Raw genomic sequence first — 25,189 nt, 5'->3', positions numbered from 1 at the left:
CATCACGCTCCCTGCCTTTGTTATGCCTCCTAATATATTTTTTAAAGATTTTATTTATTTATTTGAGAGAAAGAGAGCACGAGCAAGGGGAGGGGCTGAAGGAGAGGGAGAGGCAGGCTCCCCGCTGAGCAGGAAACCCGATGATAACGATGATGAATGGGGGTGATGATGATGATGAAAATGCCGGGTCATATCCCAGGATCCTGACCTGAGCGGAAGGCAGACACTTCACTGACGAGCCACCCAGGTGCCCCGTAGTCCTCATAATATTAAATGATCTTCCAAATTATTGCATTTGTAAAAATGTCGAGAGAGAAGTTTGGGGAAGGCAGGTTGTGGGAAAGTACAGCGGGGGACATCACCTAGCCTGGGAGGGCAGGGAAGCCTCCTGCGGTGGCCTGATCTAGCTAAATGCTGGAAGATAGTAGGATGAAGGGAGGGGTAGGTATTGGGTGGGAAGTGCCCTCAACGAGGTGGAGAAGCAGGTGTAGAGAGACCAGGTTGGGCGAGGGATGTGGCTGGAGAAATGGGCAGGACTCTATCTTGCCAGGCCTGGAGGGTCCTCTCCCTCTCCACAGGAACTTTTACTGCCTGTTTAGACCTGTGTCCTCCTCTTCTTCACATCACCTCCAAGTTTCCCCTCCCCCATCTCCACCCCCTTTCGGTACCAATTTTCCAGTTCTACATTCTCACCCAAGGACACATCCTTGCCCTGCCAGCATCTGTTTGCCCACACAGGCATTGGAACCTTTGTACGAAATAGGTGTATATTTCATAATTGAATGAATACAAGTCCACAGCTAGCCCAAAGGATGCCTTTGCTCAAATGAGCAAAAGGTCCCCCGTCGGGGCAGATATAGCCCCAAAGCAGGGCCCACTTGGCTGCATACCTTTGTTCAGTGAACAACCTACCCAACCATTCATTGCAGCTCGGAAGGAAGGAAGGAAGGAAGGAAGGAAGGAAGGAAGGAAGGAAGGAATGTGAAACAAGTGAGAGGCTCTGAGGCAGAGAAAAGATTTGGAGTGGAAGTGGAAGCCAGGAAAATTTGAGTCCTGTCAATTTTGAAGTCGACCCACAAACTCTGGCTCTTGGTTCCAGAAGGCACCCAACTCCTGTCTTGTAGAAGCCAGATTTTGGCTGCTCTTACCTATCCAAACTCCTGTTGTCTCTCCTTATCTAAGGCACCTTGTGCAAGACTTGAATTGTTTCTCTCCAAGAGGATGACGAGCACCCTGAGTTATGAGTACGTACAGTGCGATTTCAGGCGCCTCCAAGACTCAGCAAAGCCCAAAAGCCCTGCCTCTGCTTCTCTTCGAAGCCATATGAGGAGATAGCCAGGCCCTAGACAAAGCAACTTGAGAACATTTACTAAAGATATCGAGGACTGCAAAGGAAAACAGAGCTGGCCAAATCCCTTAGTGGGAAGAAAAGGATGCAGAATAAATAGGTGGATGACCAGTCCTCCGGGTGGGTGGGGTCACTTTGGAAGACTTTCTAGACAGGCCATATTTTCCTGCCCTCTGTGTCAGCCCAGCTCCTTCCCGTCTCCAGTCAGCTTTACCATCTCTCTCCCCAACCTCTTTTAGTAAGCAAGACTTATAGCTCGGGTCTAGTCTTGACCAGACCTCTACAAAGGGCTGCTTGTTCCCCTTTTCCCCTTGCTCATGAGCAAATCGTCCGAGAAGCCAAAGCTCTGGGACTTAAAGGGCCCGAGGTGGGGAAAAGACACTGAGGCAGCTCACAAAATGTGATTTGTCACGGATGCTGACCCTCCACGGACAGGCAAGGCCTTGGAAAAATCCTGCCACGGAGGCTGGCCACCCGCCAACGCTGAAGTCAGTGGAGTTTTGTAGCCTTTTTTACCCGAGAGGGAGTTTCCCAGCGCCGTGCTCGCGCATCAGACTGGCGATCCCTGGGGTGAAGGCTGCACGTAGCGCTCAGATTAGACGCAGCACACTGGGTGCAGAAGTGGCTCCTCCATCCCACCGGAGCCCCCCGAGGGCACAAGTGTGTCCCCCTCTTCAGATTGGGAGCTCACCCGGGGACAGCAGTAGGAGAAATGGTACCCTCTATTGAGTGCTTCCTATGTGCCTGAAACTGTTCTTTTTTTTTTTTTTTTTTTAAGATTTTATTTTATTTATTTGACAGAGATAGAGACAGCCAGCGAGAGAGGGAACACAAGCAGGGGGAGTGGGAGAGGAAGAAGCAGGCTTCCAGCAGAGGAGCCTGATGTGGGGCTCGATCCCAGAATGTCGGGATGACGCCCTGAGCTGAAGGCAGACGCTTAACGACTGCGCCACTCAGTCGCCCCCCTTTTTTTTAATAAACACGATGATTCATTTTAGTCCTCAACAACACCGTGAGAGAGGTCTTAGTATTATTCTCCTTTTCCTATTTTCTAGCTGATGAGACGAGGCATCAAAACGTCGACGGATTTGCTCAAGATTGCACAGCGAGGAGGTAGAGGCAGGATTCTCCACCAGTCTGAGAACAACGTGAGGACAGGGACTATATCCTGCCCCTTGCCTCCACCAGATTAGGGGTTCACTCAGGGCCAAGATCAGACGTCCCTCTTCTGTCTACCCGTATCTCCCTGTTTGCAGCAGTAATAGCCCTTACTCAGTGTTGTGCCTGGCATCTGGGTTGGGGCCGGGGAGTTGGCCAAACCCTGTGGATGTAGTTTCTGCCCCTTACAGCCCTGAGCTGGTCCCCCAGAAATACGCCCCACAGGGTAAAGAACCCAATCTTTGGGGGATGGAGCATCTCTCTGGGCTGGGGGTCAGGATGCCAGCATTCTCTCAACTCCCCCCGGTGCCTGGATGGGAGGCCACAGAGTGCCCGGGAGCCTGCAGGCCCCTATCACAGGGAACACGCCTTCCGGAGCCCGGCCTGGTGCCGCCCAGTGAGCTGGGCATTTCCTTCTGTCCACAGCTCACCTCACTCCTGGCCTCAAACCCAGCCCTGAGTCTCTGGAACCTAGCAACTCTCACAGGAAACAATGGAAACTTCAGGTTTTTTTTCTCCTCCCTCTATCATTACTCAAAAGGTTTTCCTCTAAGCTACATGCACACACGCACACACACGCCGGTTTTCTCTCCACCCATCAGCCTGGGTTGCCCTGGAAATTTTCAGGCAGAAAGGAGACCTGAGCTCAGGCGGGGAGGCCCAGTGGCACGGCCAAGTGTGCTGTCCATGGGTCTACGTCCGAGGTGGATCATCAGGGACTGGGATTTCCCACCCAAGCATCTGTGACTGGGGCCTTGGCGGGGTCAGGGTCTGGGCCTGCGAGCCGTGTGTCTCTGGCACCCGGGCTGTGATTCATGTCAATCCAAGTCGGTTTGTGAGTGGTTTACGGGGAAAGTAGTGCGCGAGAGGGGCCACTTTCATTCTCTAGTGCCCACTGTAAGGCGCTGTGGTTAGTGCCGGAGAAAATGTAAAAAAGACAGGCCAACATGTGCGCGAGCAAATTATGTCTGCCTGTGTGTGAACCGGGAGCGCCTGTGCGGAATTTGTGTGTGAAAACACGTCCTGACGCTTCGGGTCTGGGGATTCACACGTGTGAGTCTGTGTAAAAACGTGAATAGGAACGTGAGCGGCCGAGTGTGTGAAAGTCGTGTCCGCCGTGTCACCTGCAGGGTGACAGTTTTGAAGATTGATAGAGTCCGAGTAGGTGAAGTCTGTGGGTGTGCGCCGTTGCAGGTGAGTGCCAAGTGTGAACGGTGGTGGGGAGGCCAGCGTGGCGTGCGTGCGTGCGTGTGTGTGGGGGGGTGAGCGTCCCCAGGTGCGCGTGTACAGGCTGCGTGTGAGAGAGCGTGGGGAGCTCTCGCGGCCCGAGTGAGGAGTCACGGCGCGCGGTGTGAAAGTGGGGTCCGTGCCGGGGTCGCGTGCGCGGGGAGGGGCGGCGGGAGCCCGCGCGCAGGGCCCCGGCCCCGTCCCATCCCACACTCCAGGCCGGGTTTGGCGGGGAGCCGGGCTGGGCCGCGGCCCGCGCCGAGGGGGCTGGGGGGCCCAGACAAAGGCCCAGTTGGCTGCGCGGCCGGCTCGGGCTCGGGCAAGCGGCACCCGCGATCCGGGGGCGGTCCGGGGGCGGGGCCTGGCGCCGCGGGGCGGGGCGGTCCGGGGGCGGGGCCCGGGGCCCGGGGGCGGGGCGGACGGCCGCGAGGGCGGGGCGGGGCGGGGCGGGGCGGGCGGCGGGAGGGGTGGGGGCGGCGGGAGCGGGCCGCGCGGTCCCGAGGACTCCGCAGGCCGGCGAGCGGGCGGCTGCGGGCGGGCGCCGAGCGAGAGAGCGAGCGGAGCCGGCCGGGCCATGGGACAGCGGGCGGCGGGCGCGCTGCTGCTGGTGCTGCTGCTGCACGGGCGGCTGCTCGCGGTGAGTGTGCGGGGCTGGCAGGGGGCGCGGAGGGGGCGCCCCGGGCCCCGCTCGCTGAGCCAGCCAAACTTGGCTGGGACTCTGGCTGGGGACTGGGGGCGCCCGCCAGGGACCCTGGGCCGGCACAGGCCGGCGCCATCCTCCGCCTTGGGGCTGTCCCAAGAGGCGCCCAGGGAACCCTGAGTGGGGCCGGGGGCGGGGCCGCCCCGCGTGAGAGCCCGTGGGTCGCCCGGCCACGTTGCTGAGTCTCCAGTCGCGCTAGGCATGGCCCGGCCTGCCATTCCTGGGGACCAGGCGGAGAAACTTCGAGCAGGGCGGGAACTTGGCCGGGCAAGGGCACCCCTTTCTGTGCCAACTTGGAAAGGGGGCACTCACTGGTGATGGGGAGCCTATCAATCCTCGCTGGAACTTTACCAGGCCGTCCGGCCCTTTGGGGAGCTAGTAACCAGGCAGGCACAAGTAAAAAGCGTTCCGGACACAACTGAGGTTTGTGTGGAACACCCACGGGCCCTGGAGTCCTACAGCCCGGAGCTTGAAGCCATCCCTGCTCCTCACTGAGTAGCTATGTGACCTCGGGCAAGCCCAAAGGGAACTCAAAATGCAGAATCTCAAAGTGTATAGCTGGAAGCTGGTTGGCAGGACTGCATGGAAGGCGCGTGGAAGTGCCTGGTACTGGACCTAGGTCTGTTTCCTAGCTATCCTCTTCCGGGGTCCTCAGGTGCAGGGGGAGCCTGCTGCTACAGCCCACTTCCCTGCTTTGAGCTTGGATGGGGCCATGCAGAGAAAAAGAATGCTTGACCAGGAGAGGCTCTGAGGACCTGAGTGAACTCAAGAAGGGTGGGGCAGGGTCAGTGGGCAGGCAGCTGGTGGCAGATGTGGGTGGGGGCACATCTGAGGAGCTGGTCCTGCCCTGGTGAACCACAGAGCCGCCCCCACCCTCTTTGAGGTGGTCCTAGGCGGTCTCTGTCCCTGCCCGCCGCCCCCCACCCCTTCTCAGAGCCAAGAGAGGAACTTTTCTCTAAGCCAGTGTTTACCCAGTGACTGAATCCCTATCCTCGCCTGGCCGGCTCTGTCTCACCTCTGCCCTCTTGAGTCACTCCTTAACCCCCAGCCCAGACCTGACCCCTCAGCTCTCTTGCCCCGCCCACCTGGAACCTCTCCGCCCCAACTCCCCATTTGCACAGGTTCCTTAATCCTCTCTCCAGCCTCTCACCCCAGCAGGTCCAGCAGGGCCCATCCAGCAGGGCCCATCCAGTTGCTTCCCAGTCTTGACCCAAACTTGACCCACATTTTTCCAAAAGTAGGCACCAACCTAGCACATGGGATGTCTTCCTTTTCTGAAACTCCCCCAGCCCTGCCCTCTGCTGAGGGGCTTCTGGATGCTGGGTCCTACCTTGGCCGGAGTGTGCAGGAGGGTGGAGTTATTGGCCGGGTGCAGGAGGAATTTCCATGGAAATTCCAGATTGCAGCCAATCATCTCGCTCCCTTGTTCATTCAACATATCTTCATTGAGCAGCATTCCATGACAGTCAGTGGGAGTCCAGGGGTTCATTCATTTGGCAGATATTGCTAAGCACCTACTGTGTACACACTGCATCTGGCACTGTGCTAGAGGCTGGGGTTTCTGGGTGAGCAAGAACAGGCCCTGTCTTCGCTTTCCCAGAACTGAGATGGGTAAATAGGCAGTTCCAATCCTGTGGGATTATAGAGTGTCCTCAGCAACCGCACCGAGGTCTTCACGGTCCCACCCCATGCTGATGATGGAGAGCTGGAAAGAGTTTGGACCCAAGAAGTCTGAATCCCAGCTCTGTCCTTTCTGAGCCTGTGATCTGGGCCTGTTTCTTCTTCCTGAGCCTCAGTTTCCACATCTGTAAAATGGGGTAAGAAGTTTATTGTACATTTTCAGTGACGTCAGGTTCCTAGCCCAGTGCTCCAGCAAGCCTTGGGCTCCTCCGCACCCACTGCCCTTTATCTTTTCTGCCCTTTGGTTCACATCCTCAAGCCATAGAGGACACAAGAGGAAGGTAAGGTGGTCCTTAGGGAGCTCAAGACCTCAATAGGGGCAGGAGACAGAGGAAGCAGTGGTCTGTGATTAAGTGTGGGAGTAATTTCAGTTCAGAGGAGGTGGTGAGGCTTGCTGGGGGTGGGGGCCAGGACTGGGTGACTCAGTGCCTGCCTTGGCCTGCTGATCCCTTTTCTTCCTGCTGGGGCCTTAGCCCTTCCTTTCTTGGGGCCAGCCGGGCCAGGAGACAGGAATCTTGAGGGGGCTGCCATGATTACGGTGTTTTTCAGGGCTGAGGAGGGAAGTCACTGAGATACCTGTTTCCTGCCTCGCCTGGGTTTCCTCACTAGGGAGGCTGTGGACGGACGGGAAATGGAGGAGCTGGAGGAGCCTCCCCTTCCCTCAGGGGCAGCGCTACTTCAGCCCTCCCCTGGACATAAGTGGCTGTCCGACCCACCCCCTGCCCCCCAGCCCCCAGCCCCTCTTGCTCTAGACCTGCTTGGGGGAGGGGGTGTGTGCTTGTGAGTGTGTGCCTTGGGGACTTTGGAGGGAGGGCTACAGGCCATAGAGGGAGGTGGAGGCTGGAAGGGGCAGAGATGGACCCCCCCCCATACACTAGGCCCAGCTCCCTATGTCTGGGGAGTAGTGGCCCCCACCTGGCTTGGCCCAGGCCTGTTCTTAGGCTGAGCGCAGGCATGTTGGGATCTGTGGATCTGAGGCACAGTTGGGGAGAGGGGTGGAAGGAAGGTGGCAGAAGGTGCCTGGGTTCAGGGCTTGGGGTGGTAGGAAGGGAGGTCTTGGGGTGTCAGGCCAGATGATGACAAAATAATATGGACAGTTCACATTTATTGAGTGCCCACTGTTTGCCAGGCACAGAGTTTCTCAACAAATTCTCACATGGCATTTCCCCTGCTCAGCTCCTCCCTGCACTCCCCTTGTTGCTCACAATCCGACTCAAGCCCCTGACCTAATAGAGCCCACAAGGCCCTTTGGGACCCAGCCTCCCCCGCTCCCTCTCCAATCTCTCCTCTTGCCAACTTTCCCTTTGCTTACTCACTCCAGCTACACTGGTCTTTGTTTCTTGACTATGCCAAACACACTCCCACCCCAGGGCCTTTGCATCTGCTGTTGCTTCTACCTAGAATGTTTGTCCCTCAAATATCTACGTGACCCTCTGCCTCCCTTCTTTTATGTCCCTGACTACTCTGTCCAACATTCTCTGTCCCCTTAGACTGCTTTATTTATTTTTTTTCTTGTTGTTATCTGGTATTTGTTTACTTATTTATCTTTCTCCTCCCGCGCACCCCCCCCCCACCAATTTAAGCTCCATGAGAGCAGGACCGTGTGTGTGTGTGTGTGTGTGTGTGTGTGTGTGTGTGTGTTCGCTGCTGCTGTCTCTTTAACGTCTGGCAGGTAGTAGTCAATAGATCTGTTGAATGCATTAAGCCATAGCTCCTGGTGTGGTCCCCATTCTCTAAGCAGAGGACACTGAGGCATGAGAGGTTTCATAACTTGCCCAGTGGCTCACATACACACATCCTCGGAGGTCCTGTGAGCCAGGCTTTGAAGGCAGACAAAGCTCTCCTCGCCACTCTGCCTAGTGCCCCACTTGCTTGTAGCTGGCGCTGACGTTGATAAAACTGTTGTCCGTGATGTTGATAAAAGTAAGAACTCAGGTCTGAGGTTGTACAGAGGCTGCCTCAGACAAGGGGTATCTAGGTCTGGCTTCGGGGACCGGGGCACTCGAGATGGGCGTGCCTTGTCCATGGGGCCTCCTGGGATGCCTGTCCTGGCGGGAGCCTAGAAAGGCCTAACTCCAGGGTGGCCATTTGTAGGATCACCTGTTTATTTGTAGGTTTGTTAGTTAATTTCCTCATCAAATATTCCCTGAGATCCTATAAATGGCTGAGTTAATCCCAGGGCCTTCAGGCCGAAGGGGGCCAGGCCGGGCCCTATCCTGTGTGGGAAGTGAGGGGGAAGAAAGGCTAGCCGCTGTGCGTGGAGCCCTCACTGGGTTCCCCTGGTTGTCCCCTGGGGGCTCAAGGTTTAGGGTGAGTCTGCAGAGGCTTCAAGGCTGCTTGGCCTTGTGGGGACACTCTCAGGAGGGGGAGTGGGCGGGGCCGCCCAAGATGTGGAGAGATACAGAGCCGTGATTCAGAGGCCACTTGGAGGCCAGACATGTAGGTTCTGGACCCTCTACCACTTGGGACCTATAGGGAGGGCTCTCAGCTCTGGCTCAGGGCCCCCTGCCCAGTCCATCCCAGCTGTGAGGGGTCAGGCTGGAGAACGAATGGGTGAACTTGACTCCATCCCCCAGCAGCTTCCCCAGGATATGGCGAGCACAGTGCCCCCTGCTCCCAGGGCCCACCCTGGCCTTGCCCCGCTCTCCCTTCTTCCAGGAAGAGGGAGGTTGGGCTGAGGATCCTAGCCCTGCTGGAATGTCGCCCCAACCCAGGCGTTGGCCTCTTTGGCCCTGCTGCCCCCTCCTGCTCCCAGGGCCCAGCCAGGGCCTGCTGGCCGCCCCAGCGCCCAGAGCTGGCTGACTGAAGCCTAGAAGAATGTGTGGAACTCGCTTCGTGGGGAGCCGCCAGCCTCACTGCTGGCATTGGGTTGGGTCCGTGTCAATAGTGGCCTCGAGAGGGGAGTGGCTTGTGGCTGCCGGGGGTGGCTGGGCTAGGGGCACCATCACGAAAGCCCGAAAGCCCTGGGAACAAGGCAGCTCTTTGAGGCCTGGGAATGTGGGGCCTTCAAGTGTCAGCCGCCCTTAGAACGCACCCTCCCCTGTTTTCCCCACGCCCGCCTGTGCCAGGGTCGCAGGGACATTAGAGCATCCCTGAGATGTCCTTAGGACAGCTTCTAGCTACCTACCAGAGCCCTTTCCCTGAGGCACGGAGGAGGGCACCCTGTTTCTCTGTTGCTCTGGATTTTAGGCGGGGGCATCTGGTGCAGAAAGGCCTACGGTGTGTGGCGAATGAATGAATGGACCAGTGATGGACGTGATTAAATATTCCACAAACTAAAGTCCCCTACAGGTGCGTGTTAGGCGTAAAATTCATTCAGCAAGTATTTACTGAGTATCTTCTAAGTGCCTGACCTTGTTTAGGTGCTGAGGTCACAGCAGGGAACAAAAAGTCCAGTTCCCTCCCCTCACATTGCTTGCATTGTAGCTACTGCGGGAAGACGGGAGGTCAGATGGCGATAAGTGCTCGCAAGGGAAGGTAAAGCAGGGAAGAGGGCGGAGAGAGTGATGAGGTGGGATGGGGCGGGGCGGCCAGGAAAAGCCTCTGAGAAGATGATGCTTGAACAGAAGCATCTGAAGGAAGTGACAGTACAAGCCCTACAGATGCCTGGGGACAGGGCATTCCAGGCAGAGGGCACAGCTAGTGCAAAGGCCCGGGGGTGTCCAGCATATCTGCGGAAAACAAGGAGGCCCGTGTGTTTGGAGCAGGGTGAGAACCTGGTCCATGTGCTGAGGGGGGACCTGGTCCATGTGCTGAGCGTTGGGGGAACCTGGTCCATGTGCTGAGCGTTGGCCATGAGAAGACCTTTGGATTTGCTTCTGAGTGAGAAGAGAAGTCACTCTGGGTGCTGTGCAGAGAAGAGGACGTGGAGGGTCAAGGGCAAAAGCAAGCAAGCCGTGATCCAGGCCAGAGACAAGGGGAACTCATACCAGGGCGATGGAAGTGGGAAGAAGCAGTTGATTCCTGAAGATATTTTGGAAGCTAGGGCTGACGGAACTTGCGGATGGATCGATCGGGCATGGGGTGGGACAGAAAGAGGAATCAGGGAAGGCTCCACAGTCTGCAGTATGAGCATCTGGAAGGATGGAGCAGACACTGATTAAGATGGGAAAACTCCAGGAGGTCTTGGAGGGGAAGGCCTAGGGATGGGGGCAGCATTGGACTGACTCAGAGCTATGGCAGTAAGCACCCCCCCTCCCACCCCCTGACCCTCAGCCCAAGCTGGGGCCTCTACACGGGCCTGTGGAGTGGGTGCAGGGGGGTCTTGCCAAAGGTGCACCTAAGGAACCACAGGCACTGGCCCCTTAGGAGCCCACAGCCTGAGCTCACGCTTAGGTATTTCTGTGTTTATTTAGAAGGTCCTGTCTTCCCCCCAGTCTAACAGGGAAGCTCCATGAGGACACAGACTCAGAATTTGTTCATTGCAGTTTACCTGGTGCTAGGCAACAGGAGGTGAACATTTATAGAGTGAATCCATTAATGGCCTTGGGAGAAGCCAGCAGGCCTAGAAGGCCCGGGCTCCTTGCTGAGGATTGAGAAGGGGCTGCTTTGGCCCCTGGGCACAGGGGAGCTGTCCTTCCCAGCCGCTGCTCTCTGCAGAGACCTGGAGAATGTGGCAGAAGCTGGGGCACCCACACTGCTGTCTTCGCCTTGTCTGTTTCCTCACTGGACTCGGAGCCCCTTTCCCCGGGCACCGTGATCGAGGGAAAGTGTGAGCTCAAAGGGCCCTGCCTTCAAGTCTTAGCTCAGCCCCAAATGGCTATGTGACCTTGGGCAAGTTGCTTTGTCTCTCTGAGCCTCAAGTCAGAAAAAGGGATCGTGAAGCCTGCTTGCTGGGTAGGCATGAGACCCTGCTCAGTGTGTGCAGTGTCATAGGTGTTTGACAAATGGTGGCTGTCCTGTGAGTAACCGTTCCTCCTGAGGGCAAGGCCAGAGTGGTATTTGACTAAGGGTTCCGAGGGCCCAGCACGACACACCCTCTCCTGATCAAAACTGCTGCCAGCTACTGACCCAGGACCCGTGCGCGGGGCTTGTGGAATGAATGACCGAGCAGGCGAAGGCCGTTGCTTCTCTCTTCTCTCGTGGTCCAAGAGCCCTGGATGTAATCGCGTCTGATCCGTCACTGCCCCCCTCCCCCCACTGCGGCCACAGCTGCAGGACAGAGTCCACCCTTCTACCCTGATTGCTCCTTCCTGGTGGGGAGCAGGAGGGGGGCACACCCCAGGGTGTGGCCTGGGAAAGGCTTGAGCCTGTGGACGCATTGTCCCCTTCCCAGATGTGTGCAGTCGGTGGGCTCGGAGCAACACGAGGAGTGGCCAAGTAACTCCCACGGGTGCAGAAAGGATGTTCGTGCAGCTTAACGGGAATGGTGAGGGGGGCTTCCTGGGACCCCATCCCAGCCCGTCCTCCTTCAGGCCCACACTGGAGGAGATAAGACCTTGCCCAGGGAGGTCCCGAGGGAGCCTGTAGCAGGTCACTTGCCAGGGCTGGCGGGGCTGCACAACCCTTACTCTGACCCCTGTGGGCTCGCAGAGAAGCAGCAGGACAAAGGGAAAAAGACACAGGAGTGCGTGGTGACCCGTCCCTCCACCCTGTGCCTTGGGCGTGGGCTGCTAGGTAGAGACCTGCCCCTTCCCCACAAGGGTGTGTTGTGACCAGGTGTTTCATTTTTTCGCATCTGGCATCTTTCCCCATCTTTCCCCCAGTCCCAGTCTGTGGGCAGGGGGAGGCAGCCTGGGGCTTGGCAGGGGGAGGACTTCAGAGGTGGCCTTGGGTGACCTCACAGATGGTCTCCTGGCATGGGGCTGGGAATTCCCAGCTGCCTCTGGTCCCTTCCCAGCCCACCTCCGGGTCCCTGACCCCACCTCTCCCTTCCCCACCTCCCCCTGCTCACCCCCCAAGCAGCCAGCTCTGGCCCCCACCTTCTGCTGCTTCTGGCCTCCCCTCCTCACACCAGCTGACTCATCCCCTCTCCTTGTTTGGCGGTTCCAGTTTTCAAATAGTTGGGAACTGGGATCATGCCTCTTCTTGGATGCCTCGCCGGGCTGGAGGGATTGAAATTCTGGCTTCATAAATCCTGGCCCCAGTGGCCTCTGTCACTTCACAGGCTCTTCCCCTTCTCCTGCTGTTTGCCTTCCTGTGACCCTTGGTCCAGAAGAACAGAGACCTCGGAGTTTCCTGATGGCAGACCAGTGTCATCTCTGCCCTGGGACCTCCGGGGTCTCCTCCCCAGTGACCTCAGTCACCTAGATCACGAGCCAGTGCCCAGTGAGCACGCACATCTTCTCTCAATTAAAACCCGCCACCTTACCTTGCGCCCAGCCCCACCCGGGGCTCTCTCCCAGCAGGCACTATTGCATAGAATCCTCCCAGAAATCTCCAGGTTGGCATTATTATCTCCATTTTGCAGAGGGGGAAACTGAGGCACAGGAGGGGCATGGCTGGCCCAATTCATCCATCACATATGCAGTACAGGTGGGAGTGGGGCCTGGGTTGTCTGCCTCCAAAGTTGTCATCCCTCCCTCTGGGGGTCCAGGCCGTTGGGTGGAGAGAGAGGGCAGTCAGGGAGGGCTGGCATAGTCAGGACAGGCTGCACGGAGGAGGCGGACTGGGCTGGCCTTGGCAGGGGGTACAGCAGACTGCATATCTGCCATGTGGGCTTATCTCGTTCCTACTTCGCAGGCTTGGGTGCCTTTTGCCCCTTGGCCTCCATCCCAACTTAGTGATAACATTCCCCCGGGAGATGGATTTGGCTTTCCCTGGGATTGAGACCCCTGGGAGCCTGGATCCTTCTCAGTCAGGTCCCAAGCTCCTTGTGGGACCTGTGGGTTTTGCCATTTGGAGTCAGTGAATTTTTGCCAAATGGGGCCTGCTTGGAGCCAGTTGCATGCCCACCTCCATCCCGGGAACCTGGGTGAAATACAAGGCACAGAACCACATGGCCCAGCTGGGAGGCGTCATCTACATATAAGTCCCAAATTGTGTCGTTTGAGCATCCCTGTGCAGTGGGAGAGTCAGGAATTTTTCCACCCATTCATTCATTCATTCATTCATTCATTGCCTGAGGACCTACTGTGTGCTAGACATCACACTAGGTGTTCTGTCTGCTTTGTCACCTCTCCCGCGTAGTTAGGATCATACCTCCATTTCCCATGAGAAGCAGCTCAGTGGGGAGCCATGACTTGCCCAAGATCACACAGCCAGGTGCAGAGGAAGGTGGAAGCTGAATCCACATCTGTCGGTCCTCGGGGAGAAATGAGAGGCAGGGTCCCTCCTCTCCAGGATCTCAGGGTCTTGCAGAAGCAGGACCCATGAACCAGAAGCACCCAGTACGCCTCCAAGTGCAGACAGGAGCAGATTGTCAGGGAAGGAAAAGCTGGACCTGGCACGAGGTACCTGGAAGACTTTGTGGGGGCAGCGGGGCCTAAAGAGCATAGAGGATTTGGCTGGTGGAGGAGGAAGGCATCCAGGGCAGGGGGCCAGAAGTCATCTGTCCCCATTGTCCCTAGATTCACATTGTTGTCCAGTGTGTGGGCAGGAAGGCCCAGGCCTGCTGCTGGAGTCGTTAACACGAGGAAAAGAATGAGAGGAAGCCACCAAGATAGCTGAGGTGACATCCATCCTGGTCCCCCACCCTCTACCTGGCCAGACCAGGAGGCAGGAGGTCAAGGCTCTGGGCTGCCACTTAGTTGCTAGCCAACAACTGACCCTCTTTCCTGGGCCTTGATTTTTCTACCCACAAAATGGACTCCTGTCTTTCTCTTTGGCTCCCTGCCAACCCAGACGAACGGGAAGGTTGAGTTCTTGGAGAAAACTGCTGGTTCCCCTCAGGGAATGGTGGTACGCCATTCTTTGGAACCTACCACGTGACCAGTCCCACGTCTTCTTTCACTGATGCTACCAGCCCCCAGGTGCCAGGCCCCGAACGAGGGACCCAGATGGACGACGTGGCTGCCTGCTCCCTTACACCTAACCTCTCCTCCCCTGTGCACCTGGGAGCCCTCCCGCTGCCGTCTGCCCACATGGGTCTCCCTCTGTGCCCCTCGGGGACCTGCGGTTGAGCTGACAGCTGGGGTGCTGTCAGTGTTTAGGGTCACGAGATTCCAATACTCCTCCTGGCCCTGTCTGTGTGATCCAGGACAAGTCGTCTGACTTCTCTGAGCTTCATTTCCCCCAGATGCAGCCCTAGGCCAGGCCCTGTGTTAGGTGTAAACCAGCAGGGGTGGATGGAGCTTTCCAGTCTGATAGGGAGGCCAGCTGGGCGGCAGACTAGTCCATACAAGGTGTGGGGGCAGGGGGCCAGGTGTGTAAGAGCAGGTTTTCAGGGAGATAATCTGGAGTCTTTGTGACTTCGTCTAAGGCCCCATTTGTTAGTAGTTACTTCATAGTCTATTCCCCTTGTGGGAGGAGGGGACCTGGGGACATGGCCCCCCTGGGCTAGGGCAGGAGAGAAGACCCACAGGGCTGGAGAAGAGAGCAGGCTGGTTTTGTTGGGAGTCTCAGATGAGCTCATGGGTGTGGAAAATCACCGGGGCTATTTATGCTGAGCCTGATTATTTTAATTTAGGAGAAATGGAAGCTGCGCACGGAGTTCGGGTGTAGGGCTCTGTGACGTTGAGTTGAGGGTGGGCCCGAAGCTCCTGTTTTCCACCTTCACCCTCCTTCTTCTCTCCCCAATCCTCTGGGGGAGGGGAAGGGAGGCAGACACCAGCTCTGGCCTGGATTTGATTTCGGGAAGTGGAGGAAAGGGTTAAGTCAGCCTGGATTTCCACCTCCTGGGTGGGGGGAGGTGGGGAGCAGGGAAGGGATGGCTGGGGCAGGAATGTGTGATAAGATCAAAGCTTTCAGCCTGCCGGGCCTCACCTTGGTTTCACCTGAGCAACTGAAGGGAATTCTCTCCGTGGAGGAGGAGGATGGAGAACTCTTGGGGGAGGGGGTTGCAGGTCCCACCCTCCTCCCTTGGGTACTCCAAAAGAAGTCCCACCCCCCTTGTTCCAGAAGGCTCAGCTCTTGCCCTGACAGGTGCTGGAAGCCCCAGGGACCACCTTTACTTGGTATATCCAGATTGGAGGGGGGGTGGTGTGCCCTCCCTACTATCCCCACCCCTACGGCTCTGTCACCCTTGGAGTTTCTGGCCAGGACTCGGGGGGCTCTTTCAGTGACCTCTTAGCCCCCCATCCGTTATTTCTGCTCCATTTAACTCCGCAGGTTATACTTTGGGATAGTGTCATGGGTAGGAGGCACAGCCCTGAGTCTAGTCTTAGTTCCATCACTTACTGCTCTGTGATGCTGGGCTAGTGGCTTAACCTCTCTGAACCTCATCTGTCAGCTGGGAATGGCGACACTTTCTTGGTGGGATTTTGGGGAAGATTAGAGATCATAGACCTCTCCTACAACCAGAAGAGGCAGTTGACAAGTAACAGGAACGATTATTTTGTGATTTCTTTTTCTCCCTTTGAAGATTGCCTCCGGTACTGGGTCCTAGGTAAACTTGGAGGCTCCATTTTGTTCTGTCCCCTCCTTCCCCGCCCTTTGAGAAGGTCCCAAGCCCCAGGGTCCATCCGTCTGTCCAGCACGCGTCACTTAGAGGTCTTTGCAGTGTTGAGAGGGGAGCACGGCAGGACAGGTTGTGAGGGAAGAGGGGCCTTGGGCTCTCGTAAATGCCCCCAAGACACCGCCCTGGCCAACTGCCCTGGTAAATACCAGGTTAAGCTGTCCGGCCAGCCTGAGTAAGCCAGGTGGTCTAAGCCACCCCCCGAGTACCAGGCCCCTCAGCACCCCAGCCGCCGCCAGGGCTCCTGCCTCAGCTCTCTGCCTTGGCCCTGCTACAGTTAATGATTATTCTGAGCAGCAGGGGACAGGGAGGCCCGCCCTCGCAGCTCCTTAACCACTGGTTGCACCCAAGGTATGTTAGCAAGCGGCTTGGGTGTTCCCCGCTTTAATGTGGCAGCCCAGCTCTGAGGCACATGGGCAGGGAGGGGGGGAGCAGGGAGTAGGGTCTTGGAGTCATAGATTGACAGGCCAGCCTGTCCTCCTGGGGCCCTGGAGACAGACTTAGGGCCCATAGGATCTCGGTGAAATGTGAGCTAGACATAACAGGCCCCTGTGGTTTGGTGCCAGCCATGTGAGCAGACCCTACAAACATACACCAGGTGAGCAAGGCCCCCTACCCCCCAGCACAGAAGAACCCCTGTGCTCCTCCTCACCCAGGCTCAGACCCTGCCAGGGAGTCCCAGCAGGAAGGGGGTGTGAAGGTTAGGGCTTTGGGGCAGCTGGGCTTGGCTTCTCACCCCCACTCTGGCACTTCAGGCTGTGTGACCCTGGGCAAGTCACTTTACCTCTCTGAGCACCCATTTCCTCATCCGAAACAAGAGAATCCTAATCCCTACTTTGCAGGTGTCAGCAGGCCGAGGTGTGGAGAGTATGTAGCTCATAGTGAGTACCCGGGAAATGGAAGAAATTATTACTGTTAGAGCTTTTGTTATTAGGAGAAAGTGAAAGTTGAATCCCAGTCTTGGGTAAAACCAGGGCGGCGGTGGCCCGTGGGTGTTGGGCCCATGGCTGGGGGATTTGGGAGGAGGCGGGGCACGGGGAGATCCCAGGAACATGTTTGAAGAGAGCATGTATGAGAAGGCTGGCGGGCTGGCTGGAGAGAACAGGGCTTTGGCAGGCTCTCTGGGTCTCCCCCAGAACCCCTCAGTGGCCCCCCCCCAGCTTCCCCCTGCCCGGGGCTGGGTCCTGAGGTTGGTACAGGCTAAGTGGGGGAGGAGGGAGAATTATGTATTTTGATAACATTAGGGCATATTCTCCCCACTGGCAGCTGCTATTTTGAGAGCCCCGGAGAGCAGGGGCTATGGTTAAATTAGGTAATGCTGCTCCAGAAGGAATGTGTGAAGCCGTGGGGCCGAGGCCGCAGTGAGAGAGGACAGTGGGTTCACTCCATATAAAATTAACTGCAACTTGGAGAAGAGCTGCTCGGGTCACTTTATAAGGTGACGGAAGGGGGAGGCCGCTGGGGGAGTGGAGGTGATGGGCCAGGGCCTCGTTTGGGGGAGCCTGGGCCCCTGCCCGGAGGCCTGGCTGGCCCAGCAGGGGCTGGCCATGTGGCGGAGGGGCAGGGCCGCTGTGTCCTCAGCTCTGTGCCTCTGGCTGCTGCTCCAGGCGGGTGGGGCCTGGGGATGGCGTGATGCATGGGGAGGATGGAGCCGCAGACTTGGCCTCGAATCCTGCTTCTGCCTCCTGCTAGCCTTCTGTGCTTGGGCAAGTCATTCAACCTCAATGAACCTCAGTATTATCAGTGGTGAAAATGGTGCCAACCCCCTGGAGATGTTTCTTTCTTTTTTTTTTTTTAAGATTTTATTTATTTATTTGACAGAGAGAGAGACAGCCAGCGAGAGAGGGAACACAAGCAGGGGGAGTGGGAGAGGAAGAAGCAGGCTCATAGCAGAGGAGCCTGATGTGGGGCTCGATCCCAGAACGCTGGGATCACGCCCTGAGCCGAAGGCAGACGCTTAACGACTGAGCCACCCAGGCGCCCCTGGAGATGTTTCTTAAGGATTAAATCTCTAGAAGAAAAAGCAGAGCTAACTTTTACTATAACCTATGCCAGGTGGTTTTCTGACTCCAAGGATGGTCCATGCACTAGCCGCTGGGGCCTCACCCAAACCCACTGAGTCAGCGTGGGTGTGCTAGCAGGATTCCCAAGAGATCTTCTAGGAGATTCCCGTGCAGAGCGAAGCTGGTCTCATTTGATCTTGAAAACCTCCCCTGTGATGTGGGAATTACTGTCATGTGTAGTGAAAACGGAGGCGTGGAGAGATGGCCAGCATAGAAGCTCCATCCATGTTCGTTCTCTTTCCCAAGTCTGCCCCTTCCTCCCCTCTTTTGGACTGGGCTAGGGCTGGGGAGAGGGATGGCTAGACTGAGAAAGTCAAGAGTATCTCCTGCATTTGAGATTTAATCACTCTCTTATCTCCATGCACCACTGGGGTCAGCACAGCTAGGCAGAGGTCATTCCAAAGTCATTCCGTACTTCCCGTCCTTGTAGAAAGATAGGGGCAGGAAAGGGGTTCTAGCCGTGTGCCCTGGAGAACAGAGAGTGGCCGCGGTCCGACAGCTCGGGGGAGCACAGCAGGGGCCGCCCAGGGTTCATTTGAGACTGAGTTCATCTAACAGCAGATATTTACAGGTTCAGTACTATGGGCCCAGCCCTGGGGAAGTATCCTCAATTTCCCCCAATTCTGTAGACTCTTTATTATCCAGAAATAAAAACGTTACGACTATTTATTTACCACTTACCACACGCCACACACTTGCATTGTCTTTCTTATCTATTAAACGCCACTGCCTGTTTCTTCCTCTTCTATAAAATGGGGCTCGTGATAATAATACCTATCTCATGGGGCTGTCATGAAGGTAGTATCTGTCACGTGCCGGGCACACAGTGTGCGTGAAAGACCTAGAAAAAGTACAAATCATCTCCCAACAAAGCGGTGCGATTACTGCCTTCCATTTTACAGATGTGTAAGTTGAGGTCCAGAGTAAGAAGGGGACTCGCCTGTTGGGATCACAGGAGATGAGAGCAGAGCCATAAGAAATGGAGTCCCCAGACTCCTAAGCCGCTGTTATAAGTCAGCTCACTTTGGTACGTGTTTATTTATTAGCCGCTAGTTGCTGCTCAGCATTGGGGTGTATCTGAAGGTTAAAATATATGCAGAAGGTGAGAAAACCCGTCCTGGTGTTTGTCCCCAAGGAGCTTTAGTTCCCGCAGGAGAGTCGAGACATTTACTCAAGTGGCTGTAATTAAGACCAAATCTCTCGTCCTATAAAAGGTAGAAATTAAGTTCTCTGGATGTGTGGGGGAGAAAGATGTCTTTGCGGGGGGGGGGGGGGATCCTGGAAGACTTCAGAGCGGAGGTGGTCATTTAGCTAGGCCTTGAAGGACGGATGAGTAGATTAGATTGGGAGGCACAGGACTAGCATTCTAGAAGGAAGGAACAACCTTCATGAAGGCCTGGAGGCAGGAAGTGTGCCCTGTAAGAGGGAGTGGCATTCAGGGGCCAGGGGCCGCGTGAGGTCTGTGGTGATAAGGCTGGGAAGGCCAAGTCCAGCTTTCTTGTCATTGAAGATTTCCAGTTTTCTCGAACACTGGCTCCTCAACCGGCCGGAATTTTTCCATCATCGTTTTGCCTTTTCTTCATGTCAAGAAATCAAAGACTTTTACAAATGGCCTGTCTGAGCTCCTGGTCCATGTGTGATAACGGGCATAGCTGACAGAATTCGGGCCAAAAGCAAGAGACTTGATGTCCTGATTAACTGGGCAGCCTTATTGCCCACACATGTACAGTTTCCGGGAGTCTTTTCCAGCATTGACAATAACCCTGGGTGGGGAGCACGGTGAAAGGGCCAGGCCTGGGTTCTGATTTCCCCTCTGTGGCTTACCGGCTGTGTGGCCTTGGGCAAGCCTCAGTTTCCTTCTTTGTAGGGTGGAGACAGCTCTACCTCTAGGCTTGCTTTGAAGGATCGGTGACGGTATAATCTGCACTGTCCACCATGATGGCTCTAGACACATGTGACTATTTAATAAGTTAAAGATTTAATTAAATAAAATAACATTGAAAGTTTTGGATAAAAAATTTAGTTTCTCCATTGCCTCAGCCACATCTCACGTGCTCAGTAGCCACAGGTGGCTAGTAGCTACCTTACTGGACCGGGTAAACAGACCATTTCCATCACTGCAGAAAGTTCTATTGGGTGGCCTTGCACGCTCAGTAAAGGGTGGCTGTTGTCATGGTTGCTGGTTCCCTGTCCCAGCTTGGAACCCCCCAGGTTGTGGAGGCCAGAGAGACCTCTGAGCCTTGATGGAGGCGGACAGGATTGTCCCTCTGTGCCTTCCCTACTTTCTCCTCAGCCCCTGGGGAGCTCTCCCTCTCCCTCCCGTGACTCCACCCATCATGTTAAAAAGGCCCCCCTTCCCCCTTAATTTCCCACCCACTCCCCTCAGCTGTCTCTGCAGATCCGCCTGGTCAGCTGCTGGCATTTGGAATCTCCATGTCCAGCCTCCGAGACTCCCACTGCCCATTCCTAGGGCGTGGAGGTGGGGGGGAAGGCCTCCCCTGGCAGTCCCCTGCTCCCAGCGGAGGTGCCTGGGCCCCTCTCGGCAGGACGGAGATGATGGTTTGTTGTGACGGGGGCAGTGGGCAGCCTGCCCGCTCTAACACTCTCGTATCTGGGCGCCAAGCGTGTTGTTTGCACTTGGCCGGGCCTCAGGGTCTGGCCCAGTGCCCTCGAGGACTGGCCTCATTTGGCACCCCTGGTTACAAAGGCTGATCGTGGGCCTCCGCCTGGTCAGGACACCAGGAGATGTCCTGGGGATGAGGGGCATGTCTGGAGCTGGAGCGCAGGACAGATTCCCAGCGGTGGCTGGGTCATGGGCGCTGAGTGGGGACAAGGCCCAGGCAGGCATAGGCAGGGTGGACACTCTTGGGGGCCAGGCAGGAGGTCACCCTGGGTGGTTCAGGTTGGTAGGGTCTCCAGCGCTCGGCATTCACACCCGTCTGGGGAGGAGCATTAGGTCTGACATGCCGGAGAAGCTCAGGATCACCTCTGAGCATCATATTCTGTCCTCCCTGTCCCGTCGGCCCCCTCCCTCATCAGCTGGGAGGTGGACAAACAGGCCTCTCAAGTCCACGAGTGCTGAGGCCACTGAGGCCCAGCAAGGCGGCATGACGCCTGCCATCACACAGCCCGTCTGCAGGAGGCGGAACTCGGACTCGGACAGCTTAGGTGCTTTTCCCATCCTGCCCCTCCCTGTGGGAGCTCTGGGGACAGTAGCCCCTGGATAGCTTGTGAGAAAGCAGGTTGGAATCCTGGCCCTGTCACTTTTTCCGTGACCTTGGGCAAGCCTCTCTGAGCCTCCTGGGCCACATCCGGGGAATGGGGATAATAATTATACCTCATTCTCAGGGCAGTGGTGAGGGTTAGGTAACTGGCCTCCTGGCTGTTTTCAGGACATTCTAAGGATGCTCCTGCCTTGGGGCCTGTACAGCCACTCTTCCCTGTCCCCTGAGTGCCCTTTCCCTGTGCCCTAGCTTCCGTCCCATCGCCATCCCCTTCCCTAAGCAGCCCGTGAGAAATAGCAGGCCTCACCACCGCAGTCCCTGTCCCCCTCACCCTGCCGTATTTTTCTTCATAGCTCTCTCGCCATTCGACAAATATTAGCTTATGGTCCTGTTGGCTCTCAAATCGAATGTCGGCTCTGGGAGGGCAGAAACCATGCGCGGCGCCTAATACCTGCGCACGTAACGGTTACTGGTTCCCTCCCCTTCTCTTCCTGGTCCTTCCGATCCCCGCCGTTAATCCGGCCCTGGCTCTGTGCCAGGCCCTGTACTCGGCAGCTCATTCTCAGCTCCGAGGATTTCACAGGGTCCCCGTCGCAGCTTTGTCCCTCGTCAGAGATGAGCAGCAGGAAGTGCTGCGGGGACTTGCCCAAAGCTAGCCGGCTGGAAGGTGGCAGAGCCGGGCTTCCAACCGGGTTAGTCCTGCCCAGAGCTCCCACTGCACCACTTCCTGGGTTGGGTTAACAAGATCGGAACTTTCACCTGGATTGGGAGTTCAGAATCTGCACTTGACAGGAGTGAGGGGATCAGATTTAAAGGTGGTTCTCAATCTTTTTGGGGTGCCCCTTCCAGCCCTCTCTTCTCCTGTGGTCAATTACAACCATTCCCACTGCCCCAGAATGACAGGTACCCTTTGACTGGGGAGCCCCAGAGGTCAACTGGACACCCCAGGGGTAGGGTAGGCCCAGGTCCTGGGCTGTCCCTTGGCTGTCTGGGGGTAAGTGGACAGGATGTTCCTGCAGGCAGCAGACATTCCTGGTCCGAGGTGGCAGGCCAGTGGGAGATTTACCATTTCCGGTAACCCGAGTCCCTGGGAGATTGAGTTCTCCCTGCCAAGGACATGCACCCTTGGCTTGCCAGCCCTTCCTGCCCTTTCCTCAGCCTTGGTCTGCCTGGGGCTTAGGACCGGCTGGAGGGACCAGCTGTTAGTCCCAGGGGTTGAGATGGGGGTCTCAGGCCCTGATCAGCCCCTGACAAAGACCCAGCCTAATGCCACCCTCCCGGAGTCCTCCTCTGTGGAGCCCCACATCCCATCCGGGGAAAGGGGGGAAGGAGGTGACATGATGGAAGGAGAAGAGCCCTGTGTAAGGAGTCAGAGACCTGGGTCCTGGGTCTGCCTCTGCCATCAACTTGCTAGGATTTCTCTTCTTGGACGTCCTTCCTTCCCCTCTCTGAGTCTTTTTTTGGCTTCCCCTTCTGATAAGCAAAGGCTTTGGGCTAGGTGATCCCTCCCAGCCCTGGCAGCACGGGACCCAGGAATCTGTTGGAAGGCTTCCCAGGCAGGTTTCACTTGAGCCTTACCTTGCCGGCGGTGGGGGCGGGGGGGGCGCATAGAAGAAATTATTCTTTTGCAGGAGTTTCTGGAGAGCTCACTCTCTGGGCCTGTGAGCTCTTGGATAGGGCAGGGGGTGGAAGGGAGGAAAGGGAGGAGGTGACAGGTTGTCCTGTTAAATCTTCATAGCAGTCTTGTAAGGTGGTCATTTTTATTCCTCTTTTACAGATTGGAAAACAGAGGCTCAGAGGGGTCAAGCGATTTGCCCAGGGCTACACAGCTAGGAAGTTGCCAGGCTAGGACGTCCAGTCAGCTCTAAGTGGTGTGGAGTGGCATGTGACCAACACACATTTCCTAGGATGGCTTTGATTTATTAACAAAATAAAAATAGTAGTCTTCCAGAAAAACCGTGAACATGCCCCAGGCTTTAAATACCTGTGCGTCCAAACTACATCTCCCAGGCTGCCTCTGACACCTGGAAGCAGCCCAGGGATCCTTTGTTAAACTGTTTCTCCACATACGCCTCGGAAACTCTGGCCAGGCGTAATTATAGGGATGCAAGAGTTCAGAGGAGCGGGAGCCGCGTGGGCTGGAGCGAACTGGAGAGGGTTGGCGCTGTGCTGGGAGCAGGGCTGTGGGCCTGAGAGGGGCCCGGGGTGGAGCTGGGCAAGGCCAGGTTCACAGGCTCCACGAAGGCTCCCTGAAGGGCCTGCAACCCCGGCCATTAGCCAGGAACACCACAAGGCCTCTCCCGGGACCCCCTGCCCACTCGACCCTTCCCATCCACCCCTCCCAGCCAGGGTCTCTGAGGCACCCAGGCTCCAGGCAAGGCATCTTCGGCCCACAGACCTTTGCTCCAGTCCCTCCCCCTACCCCCAGACTTCCTCAGGAACTGGGTAAAGGGCTGTAGGAATGAGGCCTGTGGCCTGGCCAGTGGGCCCTGCAGGCCCAGGGACCCTGGGATTGGAGCAGTTGGCAGCATGAGGACTGAGATGACCCCAGCTGGGCTGCTCCCACCCTCCTCCTGCTGTGGGGCCCTTGGCCCTGAGGCCCCAGCAGCTGTCAGCAGGGAAGGGTGACAGAGGAGGGCCAGAGGTGACTCTTCAGCCCGCCCCTTCTCCCCCTGCTTGGACCAGGCCCAGAATTCTTACCAGCTGTTGCCAGCAGCTGCTGCACTTTGTTCCAGAGCCAGCACCGGGCACCCCCCTCTTCCCGAAGGACATCTTCCCACCATCCTTCACAGTCACTGCCCCTGGGGAGGGGTTGGGGCTAATATGGGGGACGTGGTCATATCCCTGAGTTCCTTTGATCCTACTAACAACATGAAGAGATAGAAATTAATGCCCCCATTTTTACGGAAGAGAAAACAGATCCAGAGAGGCCAAGTGACTTGCTCAATATCACACAGCTACTGAGTGGCTCAGTCTAGGCTCCTGGCTCCCAGCTCAGTGTCCACCCCACTGCCTTCTTCCGAGTGTGTCGTGCAGGATGTTAGAGATGTTGAGGTTCCCGTCACCTTGGCCACTTAGTAGTTTTAGGACCCCAGGCAACCTCCTTTTTTTTTTTTTTAAGACATATTTATTTAAGTAATCTCTACACCCAGCGTGGGGCTCAAACTCACAACCCTGAGATCCCGCGTTGCACACTCCAACGACCGAGCCAGCCAGGCGCCCTTCCAGGCAAACTCACTTGGAGTGGAACGCTCATTTTCTTGCGTATGAAATAAGAATAGGACCTACCTCTTGGGCTTGTTGAGCAAATTACATGAGAGAATCAATGTTAAGTACTTAGCATAAGGCCTGGAGTGTTCTAAGGACCCAAAATGAGATCTGGCAATGTTGTCATCAAGAAGTATTAGCCACCTGTGCACCCAGCACGTGGCTGGCTCTCGGGGGGTTATGGACACATTCCACAAATATTTATATCGGTCAATAAATATTTGTTTGGTACCTACTGTGTGCCAGGTGCTAGCAAAAGAGCAGTGACAAAATAAAATTCCCATCCCTGCTTACATTCTACCCCACGTGGTGGCTGGGGAGACACATCTCATCTTAACCACAGAAGCCGCCAAGCCCTTGTACACACGTTGCTACATTAGCCACGTTTTCAGATGAGAAAATGGGCTGAGATCAGTGGGGGAGCGGAGCCCAGGACCCAGCTCTCCCGAGAGTCTTGGGCAGTAGCCCCGAGGGCTTTCTGGAGGAGGCGGCACTCACAGGGCCTCAAGACCTGGCAGGAGAGGTTGGGACGCAGCTACCACAGTCTGGGCAGCAACAATTTCAGGAAGGTCTTGCCTAGGTCAAGGCCTCTTGTTCCCCAGGGAAGAGGCCCAGCCAGAGCTTTAAATACCCCTGTGCAACCCAGAATAGCCCCCATTGTCTTGGCCTGCAGCTGGGGGACCCTGGAGGATGCTGAGGGGAGGCTGATCCTGGAGCAAGAGGAGGTCTTCCCTATATGGTAGGGGTGGTGTTTCTGGGAAGACTTTTCCATTTGGCTCCTGCAAGCAAGCCTGCCCGTGGGAAGGGTGGGAAGGGCGGAGTGCTGCCTGGTCCTGCGTGAGCAACGTGCTGGCTGCAGGGGGAGCTCCGTGGGTGGGGGACTCCCAGGGAGGGCTGTGTGCCTGAGTGAAGGTGCTCCTTTTTGTGCCAGGGATGTGTGTGCGTTGGCCCACGGGGCCCTCCATGGTG

At 56.6% G+C, this 25,189-nt stretch overlaps 1 protein-coding gene across 6 annotated transcripts in view; it reads left to right on the top strand.

Annotated features, from left to right (window-relative positions):
* The first annotated feature begins 4,237 nt into the window (after window positions 1-4,237).
* The window catches only part of HSPG2 (heparan sulfate proteoglycan 2), a 97,269-nt gene continuing 76,317 nt past the window's right edge, over window positions 4,238-25,189 (top strand). For all 6 annotated transcript variants that reach the window (XM_026517117.4, XM_026517116.4, XM_026517114.4 and 3 more), the window contains exon 1: window positions 4,238-4,370. In XM_026517117.4, the coding sequence (XP_026372902.1) occupies window positions 4,308-4,370 (63 nt within the window). In that variant the 5' untranslated portion in view covers window positions 4,238-4,307. The remainder of the gene's footprint in view (window positions 4,371-25,189) is intronic.

Source organism: Ursus arctos, unplaced genomic scaffold (genome assembly GCF_023065955.2).
Source record: "Ursus arctos isolate Adak ecotype North America unplaced genomic scaffold, UrsArc2.0 scaffold_32, whole genome shotgun sequence".
Classification (NCBI taxonomy): domain Eukaryota; kingdom Metazoa; phylum Chordata; class Mammalia; order Carnivora; family Ursidae; genus Ursus; species Ursus arctos.
This window is presented reverse-complemented; position numbering and strand designations above follow the sequence as displayed.